This window comes from Mus musculus, chromosome 19 (genome assembly GCF_000001635.26).
Source record: "Mus musculus strain C57BL/6J chromosome 19, GRCm38.p6 C57BL/6J".
NCBI lineage: Eukaryota > Metazoa > Chordata > Mammalia > Rodentia > Muridae > Mus > Mus musculus.
The window spans coordinates 7,224,274-7,241,525 of record NC_000085.6 but is presented as its reverse complement, the minus strand read 5'-3'; the positions used below and the strand labels follow the sequence as shown (position 1 = coordinate 7,241,525).

Sequence of the window (17,252 nt, the reverse complement as noted above, 5' to 3'; positions counted from 1 at the left end):
TCCTCTGGGTTCAGCACAATGTATGTGCATGTTAATGCCGTGTGAACGAATGTTGAGAAGGATGAATGGGTATAACAGGACTTGTTAGAAAAGGCATGCCAAGGGTCAGCTTCTAGAAGTCAGAATGCTTCCAGACTTTTGGCTGTGCCTGCGCGCCTCAGCGAAGGCAGCCCGCACCACCGCCCACCAAGTGGCTCCGAGGCTAGCTTGCTCCAGGCCGGCGCGCGCCCTTCCGCTCCGCGTGGTCGTTGCCATAGTTACAGACGCGGACCGTCGAGGGGGCGGGGCCGGCGCGTGCGCGTCATTCCTAGCGCGACGCTCTGCCGCGCCTCCCGCCTTTCTGTTCTCAGGCCTTCCGCGCGCACGGCAACCGTTCCACCTGCGCGCCTTCGCGCTCGCCGCCCACTCTGGTCCGGTTCTGCGCCGGCGCGGGGCCCTCTAGGACGCGCGGGGGATTTGTGAGACGCATGCGTAGTGCGCGGCCGGCCGCTTCGCTGTCGCTCGGGTTCCGCCGTTGCCACCTCCCTACGGGCAAGTGCGAGAGGGGAGCCGAGGGCCGCCGCCGTCGCCGCCGCCGCCACCATGGGGGTAAGTGAGGCTGGAGAAGTAATGGGAAGTCCACAGCTGCCGTTCACCCTCTGCGTCCTCATTGTTTCGTGAACCCCCTCACGTGACCCTGACCCCTTACAGTCTCACGTGACCCCCGGCCCCCACTTGACAAGAGTTCCCCACGCCTCGTTGTAAAGGTCCCGGCGTTGAGCCTAGCCCAGAAATTCTCTGGGAGCCCTCTTCTCCCCCCCGCCCCCCACTCCGTTCTCTTCGTGCCCCTTCCTGCCTCTCTGACCCCCTAGAAGGCCTCCCCACTCCCGAGCCCCTGCTGCGTCCCTGATATTAGCCCCTTGCTCCTTGAAGACACCCATCATCTGGCTGTCACGGTCCTAGCGGTTTCCTGCTACCCGAACTTGTAGGGAACTGAGGCAGGGAGGCAAGAAGGCGTATGGCCAAGGTCACATTGATATGGCTTGGGCGCTGGACCCCATCCGGTGACTCCGGAGTCTCGATGGAATCTGCTTCCCACTGCTCAAGTCTCTGCCCAGCCAGTTCCCCTACACTTTTGAACCGTCTGCTACCAGCTTCTTCCTGCTTCAGATGAAACGTAGTCTTCCTTACCACACAGGCATGCCCGTTCAGCTTCTGGCTGCAGTAAAATGGATCTTAGAAGTTGGATTGTTCTTAGTCTTGTTACTGCAGGTGGCTTGCAATGGAAGAGGGGGTGGAGGTGTACAGATGAGTAGGGGGGATGGGCTGGTTATAGTCCCAGCCTGGATGTATAGTAACCACCTGTTATGGTCTGACAGCAAGAAGATGCATTTCCATGGCCTTTCCTGGGATATGCAGATCTAGGGTTGGGCAAAAGCACCCTCCTAAAAATGTAACTCTCTGATCATAGGGTTCGTGTGGAATTTGCAACACTTTTAGCGAGTCCTGACTTTGAAACTAGATGTGCCTCAGTGGCAGCCCCATCTTTAACGGCTAGTGGCATGACCCTGCAGGTGATGAGGCCTGGCTTGGTTTTATTCCTATTTGTGCGATGCACGTGACCTCCTCTTAGGATAGTGATGAAGATTAAATGAGAAAATGGATGTAAATAGCCCACTAGGTGCCTTTAAGCAGTAGCTGCTATTTTGCTTATATTCTCAGCCTCACTTCAGTGATCTAAAATAGATTGGTGCTATTTTTATTCCTTTGGGTTTGTCCCTACTGTCACTAACCTAGATTTTTTTTTTTCCCTCTCTCACAAACAAATCAGCTTATTAGACAAAAGTAGTCTAGCTTGTGACAAAACACTTATTTTGGGATCAATGTCAAAACAAAACTTGAGGGGCCTGGGGTTACATAGCTCCGTAGTAGAGTGTATGCTTAACATATGTGAGGCCCTGAGTTCAGTCTTCACAAAAACCTCAAAACCTTCCAAAGCATTTGTCATAGTTCAGACAGTAATTTTTATTCAATATGAAGAAAATCAAGGCTGAGAGACTTTGGCATATTTAACTTCAATTTTAGTGAGCAGTTGCAGGCCCCTGCTGTTGTTGAAGCTAAATGAAATCAAGTTTCTAGTATTACTCATTAACTCTTTGCCCAGAATCAGCCACTGCAGACAAAGCCCTAAGAGGGTGACATGCCTCAGGTTCTGTACTTATTCATTGGTGGCACTGAAGTCATGGGGCCCAGATACACTGGGCTTCCTTTGAGTCCCCATCTATTGCTCATACTGTGGAGATGTTTCTCACAACTCCCATCAGAGTGTCTCCTGGCCTAAAACTCAAAGCAGCAGAGACTTGAATTACCTTCATTGGATCAGATCTGGAATACTCCCATTACTCTCATCAGTCCCCACCCCAGCCTCCATGCCCCACCTGCATAACTTGAAGCAGTTGTTCCTAGTAGTTGCCACCCATTCCCCTAGGAAGTACCCTGCTTCTAAACCCCAGGCTGAGTGATAGTGGGAGCAAGTGGAACAACACCTCTCCCGGGTTCTACTACTGTTGGGTTTGAGTTAGAGGATATATCTCTCCCCTTGCCAGAACCAGTTGGGTGGAAGCATTGACACGGAGGCCTAAGTGATGTCAAATCTCTTCTGGAAGCAGCCACTGGTGGAGTTTGTTTGTGGGTTGTCTTTTTATTTCTCTTTGTGACTCCTAGACTAGTAAGGGGTTCAAGCCTGAATTTGAATCTGAGCCTCCTGTTTGTGCACACACTGGTAAGTAAAGTAAACCTACTCCTGCCTGGTGGAGCTGAGTCCAGCTGAGGCTGGGAAGACCTGTCAGAACTCTAGGACTTGAATTAGTAGTTGGTTCTCACAGCTGAGCTGTCTACAACACATTCTTTTTAGAAAAGCAGAGGCAGAGGGCTAGGGATATAGCTGTTCTATAGAGTGCCTGCCTGGCATGCCTGAGGTCCTGGGTTTGATTCCTAGCACCTCGTAGACTGGGTAAAGTAATTCAAGCCTGTAATCCTAGCACTCAGGAAGAAGAGGCAGGAGGAACAGAAGTTCAAGGTCATCCTTAGCCATATAACAAGTTAGGAGCCAACCTGAGCTATAGGAGATCCTGTGCCCCCCACCCCCAAAAAAGAATGCACGGGCAGAGTGTCTGACACTAGTGGGTTCCTGTAAACAGAGACCATCTCTAAAGCTGGAAATGAAGCTCAGTGTAACATAGTAGCTATGAATATGCTTTGGTCCTAGCACATGTACAGCTAAAAAGAGTTTAAATCCAATGCATAATACCATTTTATCTGTACAACAGCCCTTTGATTATTGCTGTAGGAATTATTAGGTCCATTCTATGGTTGAGGAAACTGAGGTTCTGACAAACTGAACAACTTGCCAAAGGGGCTTTAAGTAACATGCCTAAAGCCATAGCTATTAAGTGAAAGAGCTGAGAATCAAATCCAGGTCTCTTGACTCAAAAGCCCACACTCTTTTTATTATATAAAGCTCCCTTGGGAACGACACTTAACCACAATGAGCTTTACTGTTCACTGTGCTTATTTCCCATTTTAATTAGACAAGTTTTCCTGCGTCCCTGCAGGACAGCCTTACCTCCACAAGGCTTCAGCGAAGCTAATTGGAACAGTGGGAGACCACTCTAACTGGTGTTTGCTGGAGTTGCAGGAGGGCCCCTGCCTGTGTGGCCCAGCCTGCCTCTACCCCTCACTCTGTGCTGGCTGCCAAGTGCTTAAGGGGTGTTGTCCATTATCTCAATCTCCTTGGTAGTGGCCTTGAGGGTTGCCTGGTTTGCCACTCAGTCTGCATAAGTCTCAGAAACCATGTTCCTGTGTTGAGAAATTAAATGTTGTGGAAGAACCCAGGTTTTGTGCTTTTGGGGTCCTGGGAGTCACACTTGGTTTCCAGCACCTTTAATCTTGTCCCACAATGTGTTTTGTGGCAGTCCAACAGTCCTACACTCTGTTGGCTTGGTAGGGTGGAGAAGGGAACTTACATCTCCTTTGAATGTGAAGATATGTTAGCATCCCAGTTTCCCTGGAGATGTTCAAATGGTCATTTAGGGGTGGCAGGTGGGCATGGCCTTATCTGGTTGATGGAATACTCATGTTCCTGATGCTCCATGGTGCAGCTCTGGAGACTTCAGCTACTGTTTCTCTTTTCCCTGCCTCCACCTTAGCATGGAGGTGGTGTAAGAGGTGGCACTGTTGGGAATTGGTTCCCAGGTAAATGGGCATCAAGAAATTAGTTGCTCCGGGCGGTAGTGGCGCACGCCTCTAATCCCAGCTCTTGGGAGGCAGAGGCAGGCGGATTTCTGAGTTGGAGGCCAGCCTGGTCTACAAAGTGAGTTCCAGGACAGCCAGGGCTACACAGAGAAATCCTGTCCCGAAAAACCAAAAAAAAAGAAAGAAAAAAAAGAAATTAGTTGCTAAGTGGTTGCCTGAGAGTGCTCGAAGCCCCTAGCTTTATCTCTGCAGGATATGAGGTCTTTGGTGACTGAGCTGAAGTCTAGACAAAGGCTGCATCTGTGGCCTGGCCCCTCATGTCTCCATTTGGCCACTCACTCCCTGGGGAACCATGCATGAGTCATGCTCCCTTGGGCCTCAGTTTCTTAATGTATAAAGGTAAGTGATGGCTTCTACCCTGAGCCTTGACCCATGTATTCCTGTGAAAGTACTTTGTTAATGGATTTCAGCGTGGTGTTGAAGCCTATATTCCAGAGGGAAAATAAATCCCGGAAAACCAGTTGGAGGGGCTACTTCTGTTCCCATTTGCACCTCCGTGAAAACAGCCTCAGGCTGGGGGTATAGTTGAATGTTAGACCACTGGCCTGTCATGCACAAGACCCTGAGTTCCATCCCCAGCACCACAAAGACCAACAAAAACCTGTATGTGAGCCAGGCAGATTTCTGAGTTCGAGGCCAGCCTGGTCTACAGAGTGAGTTCCAGGATAACCAGGGTTACACAGAGAAACCTTACCCCGAAAAAACAAAAAACAAAACCAAAAAAAAAAAAAAACCTGTACGTGCATTTCTCAGGAGAGGTGAGAAATGAGAGCTAGCCTGGCTCCTAGCACAGTGGTGGGAAGTATCTGGTGCTGGCATTTTGCCTGTCAGAGAGTCTAATTCTTTTACCTTCTGATGCTGAAATACAAGTTTGGCAGTGCTGTTCCTTTGAACATCCAGGCTGAAGTTACGCTTTGGAGCTAGCCCGTCTGTTTAAAAGCTGGTTTTTAATTCATGTGAATGTTGATTGTTCAGTGCCCTGTCCTGGGGCCAGGCAGTGCCACAGTCACATTGGCATTGGTGGTATTTGACCTCTCTCCAGTGAGCTGTGAAAGATGTGTGGCTGGAGTCAGGAGATCTGGGCTGCTGGTCCTCCCTGGTAGGGTGAACAAGAAGGTATCATTGAGCACCTTTCTGTAGCCCTAGTGATAACAGCTCCAGGCAGGACTGGAGGCTTTACTCTTAGACAGGGCATGATGTGTTTTTGTTCTAGAACCTGGCAGGGAAAAAGTAGAAAGCACTTTTGATGAAAAGTGGGGGTTGTAGCTCACACCTGTAATCTTAGCACTTGGGAGGCTGAGCCAGGTTGATTACTGTTGAGTTGGGGGCCTGCATGAGCTACAGTATGAAACCACTCTCTTCCCATGCCCCCACCAAAAAAAAAAAAAAAAAAATAGGGAGAAGGGATTTTGAAAGAGCCCCATATTAGCCTTCAAGTAGGGTCTGGTTAAGATGCAAGTAGGGACAATTTCCCTGTGTCGTGCCCCATCCCTGCTGTCGTGCCCCTGCAGCTTGGTCTTGCCTCTGCCCTGAAGTGAACCATAGTCTCTCAAGCCACCCTTGACATCAGCAGGGCCATGCTGTGACTGCCACTTGGCCTGGGCTGCGCAGACGTGCTGGGTGTGGCTCTGAATTGCTTCCACGGGGCTGTCTCATAGTTAGAAGACTCTAAAGAAATGCTGAGCCAGCCGGCCATGGTGGCGCACGCCTTTAATTCTAGCACTCAGGAGGCAGAGGCAGGCGGATTTCTGAGTTCCAGGCCAGCTTGGCCTACAAAGTGAGTTCAAGGACAGCCAGAGCTATACAGAGAAACCCTGTCTCAAAAAAACAAAAAAACAAAAAAACAAAAAAAAAAAGAAAAGAAAAGAAAGAAAGAAATGCTGGTCTGGGGCCATCTTAGATCCTAGATGTTCCTGAAATTGAACATTCCTCCTTAGGAAGGAACAGCCAAGTGAATATGTCCACACATCCAGGTTTCCTATTGCAGGGTCAGGTTAACGGGTTCAAGGCCCCTTGGGTTCCTCTGAGTGAGTTGGCTATAGCCCTTCCAGTGGTGGTGTTTTCCTTGTTGCAGAGAAAGTCGAGCAAAGCCAAAGAGAAGAAGCAGAAACGATTGGAGGAGAGAGCGGCCATGGATGCTGTGTGTGCCAAAGTGGATGCTGCCAACAGGGTGACTCTCAGTTCCTCTCTCAACTTCAGCTCCTTTCTGTTTTTTTACTTCTTGGCGCCACCAAGTGGCAGATCTCTGGCACTGTCCACACAGGCCCATGCCCACACAGTTTGGGGAGGAGGGGCTGTGGTTGGCTCAAGTGTTGAGGGTTGTGTGGAAAGGCTACAGGTTTTCCTGATGTGGAACGTGGGGAGATTTTTTGGGTGAGGAAACCTCTCATGAGACATAACACATGGTTCTTAACTCTTCCTTCTTTCAGAGGTTACTGGCTGCCCGTGCGTACTGTAAGCTCTGCTTTACCCAAGGCTTCACTGGCCTGGTCCCTGGGACTGCTCAGAGGAGCAGCAGCTGTGAATCAGCTCTGTGGGATGGAGGGTGGGGGGTGTCAGAGCGGGTCTGAGAGCTTTCACCCTGAGACTGAGAGTTTGGCCTTGGTACCCTTCCTACATCATGCTGTATTTCACATTTTCCCCTAATGGGGCTGGAGAGTGCACATGAATGTAAGTGTGTAAGTCCCTGGAGCTAGTGTTACTGGAAGTTGTAAGCTGTCCTGTATGGGTGCTGGGAAATGAACCCAGACCTTCTGAAAATGCAGTAAGCACTCTAACTCCTGAGCCATCCTTCTAGCCCAATACGTTAATTTTTGTTAATTCCCATATTGGTAAATGGCTGTGCCTCTGAAATGATATTCTGCAAGGTTGTGCTTTTCTGTCTCGGTGACTGTCAGGTTGCAGTTATTTGTCCCTGAAATATTCAAGCAGATTGGTCATTTCTTTCCTGGGTTAGCTGTACAGGGGCAGGCATTATGCCACAGGCTTGCTGATTGTTCTCTTTCACCACATTCATGGTGTCACACCTCCTTACTAGTGTTGTCTTCCTTCATCTATGTCTGCTCTCTGCCCACAGCTTGGAGACCCTCTGGAGGCATTCCCAGTCTTCAAGAAGTATGACCGCAATGGGTGAGTTGCACTTAGCATTCCTAATGTCATCTGGTGCACCTTGGAAATTCACTCCTCCAGCAAGCTCCATTATTTGAAAGCAGCAACTGCCTGTTGCCTCTTGTTGGTGCAGTCAGTCTCCCAGTTAAGGTGATGCAGGAATTGATGGGTGGAAACATTGTGTGTAATTGAGGTTGTATGAGTACACACTGACATCTTTTTAAGACTTATATCTTTTTTTGTTCAAAGGATGAAACTTGGAAACTTGTCAGCCTACTATCACATTTTGATTGGGAACCGGAGGCTCAGAAAATGTGAATAACGTTCCTGGGTTTAACTCACATCTAAAGGAGTTTCTGATTCCCAATTCAGTGCTTCTTCCATTTATTTATTTATTTATTTATTTATTTAGTTTTTTCTGTGTAGCCCTGGCTGTCCTGGAACTCACTTTGTAGACTAGGCTGGCCTCGAACTCAGAAATCCGCCTGCCTCTGCCTCCCAATTCAGTGCTTCTTCCATTTATTTGTTTGTTTGTTTGTTTGTTTGTTTGTTTATTTTGGTTTTTCTGTGTAGCCCTGGCTGTCCTGGAACTCACTTTGTAGACTAGGCTGGCCTCGAACTCAGAAATCCGCCTGCCTCTGCCTCCCAAGTGCTGGGATTAAAGGCGTGCGCCACCATGCCCGGCTCAGTGCTTCTTCCTTGAGTATACAGTATGTCGGCTGTTTAACACTAGTTAAAGTTCTTAGCCTGGCTTACCTAGTTTTGTGATCAGAAATGGGTCTAAAAACACGAGCGGGACTGGAGAGATGGCTCAGTGGTTAAGAGCACTGACTGCTCTTCCAAAGGTCCTGAGTTCAAATCCCAGCAACCACATGGTGGCTCACAACCATCTGTAATGAGATGTGATGCCCTCTTCTGGTAGTGTACCCATAGACATTAAATAAATAAGTAAGTAAGTAAATAAATAAATAAATAAATCTTAAAAACAAAACAAAACAAAAACAAAAAACAAAAAAAACCATGAGCCGTGGTAGTGCATGCCCTTAATCCTAGCACTCAGGAGGCAGAGGCAGGCGGATCTCTGAGTTCAAGGCCAGCATGATCTACAAAGTGAGCTCCAGGATGGCCAGGGCTACATACATAAAGGCAGTCTTAAAAACCAAAGCCAAACAACAAAACAAAAATTCGGTTCTTTGAAGAAAGTGACAGTGTACTGACATACATAGAAATAAATACATAAATCTTTAAAAAAACAAAAAACAAAGGAGAGGAAAAAGGATCATGAGTTTGAGAGCACTCTAGACTATACAGTAAGACACTGGCATTGTCATAAACAATCAGAGAGCAAAAGCGAAGAAAGAAAAAGAAAAAAAGATTAGGGTCTAATGGTCCTTTCCTTAGGAGTTAGGAGGGTTAAACCCAAAGCTCTGCTCCATGGAGCCTGCTGACAGTAAATATGGCTGTTGTGACTGCTGTCTCAGGCGGCATTCAGGTCTGGTTGCAGGCCCTTTTCCTTTGCCCTCCTGAGTGGTAGGTAGTCTGCTGTGCTGCCTTGGCTCAGGGAGGTCAGAGGTTACAGTTCCTCTGTGTGATGGTAAAGAGTAGTTGGACCTTTCATTAGCATCCCTGGAATAAGTCACTCTCGCCCCTCAAGCCTTGGTTTCTTAGCTGTCAGGTAGGATGTTGCAAGAAAGTAGTGAGGTATGCTGAGGAGCAGATAACCCAGGTAGAAAGTGAACACGGTGTGGAGGGGCAGCTGTGTAAATTCCTAAGCCCTGTGGCGTGGCTTTTTATAGCTACGTGGCAATGATGGAGTCAGTTCAGTCCACTGTCTCTTATGTCTTCCCATCTGGGATCTGAAATGTGATGGACATTTCCTCTACCAGCTCTGTTTTTCAGGTTTTGGAAAGTTGCAGTATGATTAGAAATCTCTTCCTGGGATTTTACTTAGTGGTTTTTATGTGCTGTGTTTATATTGACTTGCAAAAATCTGGACCTACTCTGAAGCAAGCCACACCAGGAGGCTCAGCTGCTCTAGAGCCTTGCATTTCATATGGTTCCTGTAGCTGTGATCCTTCTTCAGCATGCCTCTGACAGCACTTGAGAAGCTCAGGCAGAGGGGTTTTTATGAGTTTGAGGGCTGCATACTGATTCAACCCTGCCCCCCCACCCCACCCCCCACGTATGTGGAGAGACCAAAAATAAAAGTGCAGATGAATGATGAATGTAGGCTGGCCTTTGGGTATTTTCTAGCTAATAGGTGCAGGGCTGAGTTTGGATGGTTCTTAAGTGATACTTGTGAAGGAAGGCTCTTCCAAAGGCAGGAGGTTAAGATCGTGCCAGTCAGCAGAGATGACAATTGATTCCAGTGGGAACTTCTACTGTGATGATTGTGTCAAAGGCTCATGAAAGATGCTGCGTGGGAATTCTTTAAAGGCTTAATTTTAGACAGATGTGCCTATCATTTTAGTATTTAGGAGGCCGAAGCAGAAGGGTCATGATCTCATGGTGCACACCTTTAATCCTCCCAGTGTTCAGGAGGCAGAGGCGGCCTAATCTCTCATTTGAGATCAGTCTGCTCTACATAGTGAGGCCAGCTAGGCCACATTTAGAAACCCTGTTTCCAGACAGACAACAACACTGATGAGGTTCCACTGATGAGTGGACCCAAACCTGATGGCTTGCATTTGATCCCCTGATATCCCGTGGTAGCAGAAAACCGGTTTCCTGAAATTGTCCTCTGACCTCCGAGTGGGTCTTTACTCACTACCCCCACCCCCAACATACACACACGTTGCTTATTGTTTTTCCAGATAGGGTCTTACCATGTAGACTATATAGCCTTGGCTGTCCTGGAACTAGCTTGTTGTGCTCTGTAGACCTGATCTACAGACCAGGCTGATTTCAAACTGTCAGAGAGCAGTCTGTTTCTGTCTCTGTAAATGAGTGCTAAGATTAAAGGTGTGTTCCATCACACTCAATAACTTAAAAACAAATATTTGTTTCATTTTGAGTGTGTGTGTGTGTGTGTGTGTGTGTGTGTGTGTACATGGACGCAAGTGTCCTGAGGCCAGGGGCATCTATCTGGAGTTCCAGTTACAGGCCATCATGAGTGGCCTGAGGTGGGTGTTGGGTGCCAAACTCAGGGCCCTAGAAGAGCAGCAACTGATCTTAACTGCTGAGCCAGTACTCCAGCTCCTTTCCCATTTTTTTTAAAGCTTGAGTTTTTCAGACTAGTTTCTGTGTCTCTTTAGAAAGAGGGACCTTAATGTCTAGAGCGGTGGTTTAGACCCTGTTCTACCTGTGTAATGAGATGTCAGTCACCATTGGGTGTTATGAGGAAGGAGAGGCAGGCACATGGGACTAGGCTACAGAAGGGTATTTGGTTTCTTCTTGAAAGGCCCAGGTCACCCAGATTCTTGTAAAGGCATGACAAATGGATAAGAGACCTGGTCCTATGACAGCTGAGTGAGAGAAGGGCAGAGACTATAGTTAGCCGGACATGTGCCTACAAACAGCTAGGGAACAGTGTTCCTGGTAACATATTATTAGGTATATTACTAGAATCTCAGGGGACTGAGCAGGTATGGGAAAACAGAAAAGTAGCCAAGAAAGAGCAGTTGACAGATGAGTCTGATCAGAACAGTTCAGGAAATGGGCCTTGTGGCAGGATAGTGGGATGGTGGCCATATGATGACAGTTGTTAATCCTAGGTCTGGAAAACTTGGTTTTTCCTTTTAGGGTACCTGAGACTGGCATGCCTCCCTGACAATCATTCAAGAAGGAATAGCAGTGTCCTGGTGGGAGCCCCAGGCCTGATGCCCCCCTGTCTGCTTCTCAGGTTGAATGTCTCCATTGAATGTAAGCGAGTGTCTGGATTGGAGCCAGCCACTGTGGACTGGGCCTTCGACCTGACCAAAACCAATATGCAGACGATGTAAGCATGGTCCTACCAAGGCAACCCGGTACCCAATGGCTTTCCTCCAAGGCCCCTGTCCTGATTGCCCCAACTCCCCAGGTATGAGCAAAGTGAGTGGGGCTGGAAGGACCGAGAAAAACGGGAGGAAATGACCGATGACCGAGCCTGGTACCTCATTGCTTGGGAAAACAGTTCCATCCCAGTTGCCTTTTCTCACTTCCGGTTTGATGTGGAGTGCGGGGATGAAGTCCTGTACTGGTAGGCACTGAGGCTGACAGTGGGGTAGAGGGGAGGAAACCAGGTGGCAGAGCCCACTGGCCCCCTCTAGGCTTAAGGCCTGCATGGGGCTGCAGGCTCCTTCATTGGGTCTAGGCGCTCATTCCTCTGCTTTCTCTGTTAGCTATGAAGTGCAGCTGGAAAGCAAGGTACGGCGGAAAGGCCTAGGGAAGTTCCTCATTCAGATCCTGCAGCTCATGGCCAACAGGTAAGGAGCTGCTGCACTGCTGGGGGAAAGAACTCACCAAGGAGGTGGCTCCTGGACTTCCTCAAGGAGAAAGGCACCTAGACCCTGTCAGGAAGATGGCCCTGCTTTGCTGTGGCTCCAAGTTATGAGGGCAAGTGGGGCAGATCCCTGACACTGAGGCAATCTGACCAACCTGCTGTGGTGGAAGGGGCTCAGTGTCAAGGTGCCCAAGACCTCTGCAGGCTAGAGGAGCGGTAGACGTAGGAGAGAGGGGAGGCCTAACCTTACCTTCTGTGTGTCCCTCTGTCCGCGTCCATCCATCTGCCATTCTCACTGCCCTGGCCCCTGCTCCCGCCCCCCAATATTTGAGACAGAGTTTCTGTGTGGCCCTGGCTGTCCTGGAATACTCTATAGGTCAGGCTGGCCTTAAATTCACAGATCTCTGCCTCTGCGCCCCTCTGCCCCTCTTTCCTGTGTGCATGTGTATGCACCGTGTTGGTGCTTGGTACTTTTAGAGGCCAGCAGAGGGTGTCAGATTCCTTGGAACTAGAGTTATAGAAGGTTGCCCACCATAATGTCAGTGCTAAAGATTTAACCGCAGGTCCTCTGCAACAGCAGTCCGTGCACTTGACCCCTGAACTAAGTCCTCAGACAGTTCTCCAACCCCCTGTTTTTTATTTTTTTTTAAATTTATTTATTTATTTATTTATTTATTTCATGTATGTGAGTGCACTGTAGCTGTCTTCAGACACAGCAGAAGAGGGCATCGGATCCCATTACAGATGGTTGTGAGCCACCACGTGGTTGCGGGGGATTGAACTCAGAACTCTGGAAGAGCAGTCAGTGCTCTTAACCGCTGAACATTTCTCCAACCCTTTCTTTAAAAATATACATTTTCATAAGCCAGGCCTGGTGGCACATGCCTTTAATCCCAGCATTCGGGAGGCAGAGGCAGGCAGATTTCTGAGTTCGAGGACAGCCAGGGCTACACAGAGAAACCCTGTCTCGAAAATCAAAAGAAAAAAATTATTTATACACACACACACACACACATATATATACATACATATATATATATACACATTTTTATTTTTGTGTATGTGTGTGCCTGCCATGTGAGTACAGTGTTTGCAGAGGTCAGAAGGATGTGGGATATCCTAGTTCTTGAGGTACAGGCAAGAAAATAGGAATTATCCTATGGCTAAGACGGGAACCCTAGTCCTCTGGAAGACCAGAAGTGTTGTACAGTGCTGGACCATCTGTCTAGCCTTTGGATTCTGTTTCTAAAAGGTGCTCACTCTGCTTTCTTCCAGCACACAGATGAAGAAGGTGATGTTAACTGTTTTTAAACATAATCATGGCGCCTATCAGTTCTTCCGAGAGGCACTGCAGTAAGGAACAAGGCTCGGGTGTGGTCCCTCAGGGTGGTCAGGGTAGTCCCTTTGCTGGTTCCCAGGTACCTGCCTGCCCTCATCCTGGTCCTAGTCAGTGTTCATGGGCGTTGGGGTTTGTGCTATCTTATCCCACTGCCTTCTGACTTAGTCCTTGCACCCCGTTGCAGAGGTCTCAGAAGTTTGGAGAACTTCTTGACTCAGGGAGCCAAACATTTTCCTTGCCAACACGCAAGTCTTTTTCCTGTCTGTCTTTGCAGGTTTGAAATTGATGACTCTTCACCCAGCATGTCTGGTTGCTGTGGGGAGGACTGTTCCTATGAGATTCTGAGCCGGAGGACCAAGTTCGGGGACAGTCAGCACTCCCACACAGGCGGCCACTGTGGTGGCTGTTGCCACTGAACTCCTAGAACCACTTTGAAGGGATGTCACTCTCCTTAGGCCTGTCCCCTCCCTGGTCTTATGCCACTTGCCAGGTACCCTCAGAGCTGTGGGGTGCCTTAGTTCTGCGTGAGCCAGGCATATCCTGAGAACACAGAACCTTGGGGAGCAGTGACCCCAGCTGCCTTTCCACCTCCCTCCTGGAAAAGCAGAGTGCCAGGAGGGAGCACCGAGGAGAGGGTGCCGTGAGATTGACAGGTTGGCTGTCAAGCTCATCCTTGTGCAGTAGCTGCCTACTTACTTAGTTCTTGGGCCCCTAAAATGGAAGGCTTCCCTCTTGTCTGCAGCTGAGTTCCTGACCGGGTTGCACACCATGCCCCATATGGACAAATGGAATGTTGTTAATACCCACGTTTGTAAAAGGCCTGGAGTCTGCTGGTCCCCAGAAAGAACTGGATGCAAATCTGGGCATACAACAGACCTTGGACATCTTTTCTCTGGGGACAAAGTGCTCTTTCAGAGACCATGTAGCCCTTGATGTCAAGGTGCAAAGGTTTGCACTGTAATCTTATAGATCCACAGGTGGTGTCTCGGGACCAGCCAACTTCAGGAGGGAGTCTGCCTCCACCACTGTCAGTAAGACAGGATCAGGAAGAGCTGTCTCTTACGTGTTTGTCATAGGGATGTGGCATCTCTGGGCCTTTGGACTTTGCTGCATTTTCATGATCTTGACTTGACCTTTTTATTCAAGAAGGAAGTCAAAGTCCTGCCTGTTCTCACACCTCTCTTCTCAGCCCAGATACCTCTGTTCTTAGTCTCAAGGGGAACAACATCAGGGAGCCTCTCGTCTTCCCCAGAAGAACCCTTCCTTCCTGGTATAGCTGAATCCATTTCTTCCTATTCTTGGTGCTGATAGCTCTCTGAAGGTGGGGTACTTCCCTGCCACCCTCCCTGACTGAGGGGCCCCAGCCAGCAGCAGGCCCCTTTGCCTGTTCTCCCGAGCCCCACCCCTCACCGCCTCAATGAGGCACTCGTGCCACTGTCTTGGCACCCCTGGGATGCCTTTCAGTGGCGTACCACTGCTTTCCTGTCATGGGTGTCACCCTACAGTGACAGGCTAGAGCCAGAAGGCCTTCCTCCTCAGGGGATACAGGCTTAGAACTTGAACTCGCCCTGACCTCTGGATCCTGTTCTTCAAGGAAGCAAAACCAAATCCTTACCTAGAAAAACAGACTTGCCACTTCCCCATTGCTGCCCCTGAGTTCCGCCTTGGGAGGCGTGGCAGAGAGCTTGCCTTTGTGCAGTTGCTTTCAGAGACTCTGCTACCGAGCTGAGTCTGTTCACCTTACCCAGCCTGACTCAGCTGTCTGTTCTGGCAAGTCTCCCCAAAGGAGTCACCTCTCGCCCAGATCCTTGGCTTGTGCAGTAGCCTGGACTCAGAGAGTCCTTTCTTGCTTGGTCTGTCCGCTGTTGAACACTCTGTGCTGTTGTTAGCCCTTGGCCTTGCCTGGGAGAAGGCCTTGCAGCTTTACACTGGAATAGGTCTGCTTTTGTCTGGCTTGCTAGCTTCTGGGCTATACCTCTGGTGAGAGTTGGAGCTGCCCAGAAGGGATTGGCATGCTCCTTCCGAGAATCATGAGACAGGAGCATGCTTGCAGGAGTTATTCCCTAATCTCTGTCTGTCTTAGATCATGAATCTCTGATACCTCCTACTTAGGGGTCCAGAAGGAACCCCCAGTGTAAGCCCCATGTAAGGTGAATAGAGTGTCTCGTCTCCAGTTACTGGACACCCAGCACCAGGACTCATGGTGCTCAGTGCCTGCCCTGCTCCCCACCCTCTGCAGGCCCCATCCCAAAGGGCCCTTCAGGATCTCTCACTGGACCAGCGGGATGGTGGCCAAGACCAGCAGATTACTCCTGTGGGTGTTAAGCCCAGTGGTTCATCAGGCATCGTCTACCGCCCTCTTGTTTTGAGAAACAGCAGGTCTAATCTACTGTACCAGGCTCTTTTGCTTTTTGTTCCAGGAGTGTTAAAATGGTTTTAAAAGTTTTCGTTTTGTTTTAGTGAACCTATTCCATTTCAGGTTATTTTTGTTGCTGTTAAATGTTTATGGTTCTTTTTAACCTTTTCTGGAGGGTTGGGGGGTTATTTTTGTTTTTAAGAGGAAAGTTGGAAGGTAATTTTGTTTTATATTTTTTTTCCTAGCAGTTCATTATCACTGGAATCAAAGGGAAAAAAACCATCTCTCTTTGTATCCATTTTATTTGTATGTCATTAATAAACAGATACTTTGTGCAGATGCTGGGATGGCATCCAGATACTGGGTGCCATGGGCAGTGGGTGTCAGGCTTGGGCTTTGGGAGGCGCAAGGCTGTTCTGGCCCCACACCCTTCCTGCAAAGGAAGCCTCATGGAGCCCAAGTGCATGTGTTTGTGCCATTTCCCAGAAGTTGTTGGGTGAGGTAAGGGATGTCAGAATACCGTCTGCTTGGCATCCTGGAGCAGGCCTAGAGCCAGGCACTGTGACTTGGGGCATCAGTGCCCAGACATGAATTCTGTGCTCTGTGTGAGTGAAGAATGAACTTTGTCCCCGTGTTTGCTGTGTTACTTAGAATATTCCTCATCAAAGTTTTCAACGAGTACTCTGAAGTCTCTCCTCACAGAGGAAGCCTGACTGTCAGGCCTGACTGACTTCTGTAGCGAGGCCGTTACAGCTTGTTCCCCGGGCTGGGCTTCTGCGGGCGTAGGTTCAGGTCCTGGGAACTGGAGAGCTTGCTGTGGACAGCAAATGTCACCAATGATTGGGCAGTGTGGTGGTAGGTAGAGGACAAGTCAGTGGGAGCCCTGGTGGATCTGGGGGAAGAAATAGAATATTCAGTGAGAGCAATAGCAAGTTGCGGCCCCCCTCCCCCCCACGAATGGGAGCTTGCCCGGAGTATGGCTGATGTACTGCCTTGTCTGAATCCTGGAGGAAGGTGTCCCTGCTGTGGGAGGGAAACAAGTGGTTTGCTTAGCTGCATACCATAGACTGTGACAGAGGTTGTGTGTGTGTGTGTGTTGATAATGGAACTTGGCTGTTTGCATGCTCAGTATAGGTTCCCTACCAGTGAACTACAAGCCCAGTTCTTAGGTTTTGATTTGTTTTTGCAAGGAAAGATTGACATGTACATAAGTCAGGCTTGGCGCTCACTGTGTAGCCCAGGGTAGCCTCCAACTCATGCTGGTCTTGTTTCCAGCATCCAAGTGCTGTGGTGCCCTTGTGCTTCACACCTGGCTTATACTGAGGTGATTTTCTCTGAATGGACATCGCCTTGCCTGGGGATAAATGGCAAGTGGCGCTGAAGCAGTGGGACCCATCAACACAAGCCTGCGGTCTGGGAGAGCTGCATTGGCACCCCATTTTGCCACCTTCCCCATGTGTGGTATAGCTCCTGGGGATGCTTTTTGGTCCCTCAAGCTGCAGTGCCAGCTTCACTTGACTGGAAGTCAGTGAGGTGTGAGCCCACTGGGTAGCCATCCATTACCTAATAGTCACTACTGCCAAGTTTGAAGATCCAGATGAGGCTGAGTGAGATTTCTCTAAAGTATTCTATCCCTGAGCACAGGCGCTTTCTACTGCCTAAGATCAGGGTTTAATGTGGAGGGAAGTGTGGCAGTCTCAGTTGGTAGAGCTACTGCTCTTTGGTGTTCTCTATCT

At 49.0% G+C, this 17,252-nt stretch overlaps 1 protein-coding gene across 2 annotated transcripts; it reads left to right on the top strand.

The window, feature by feature from the left end:
- Positions 1-303: 303 nt before the first annotated feature.
- Positions 304-15,858, top strand: Naa40 (N(alpha)-acetyltransferase 40, NatD catalytic subunit). 2 transcript variants are annotated; one of them, NM_027643.1, is made up of 8 exons: positions 304-588; positions 6,368-6,463; positions 7,370-7,422; positions 11,243-11,338; positions 11,420-11,578; positions 11,721-11,804; positions 13,097-13,174; positions 13,435-15,858. In NM_027643.1, the coding sequence occupies exons 1-8, from the start codon at positions 583-585 to the stop codon at positions 13,574-13,576; spliced, it is 714 nt and encodes a 237-aa protein (NP_081919.1). In that variant the 5' UTR covers positions 304-582; the 3' UTR covers positions 13,577-15,858. The 2 variants fall into 2 exon arrangements, with proteins under 2 accessions (NP_081919.1, XP_006527399.1); XM_006527336.4 differs by lacking the exon at positions 11,420-11,578 and having other exon boundaries at positions 309-588; positions 13,435-15,855.
- The last annotated feature ends 1,394 nt before the right edge of the window (positions 15,859-17,252 follow it).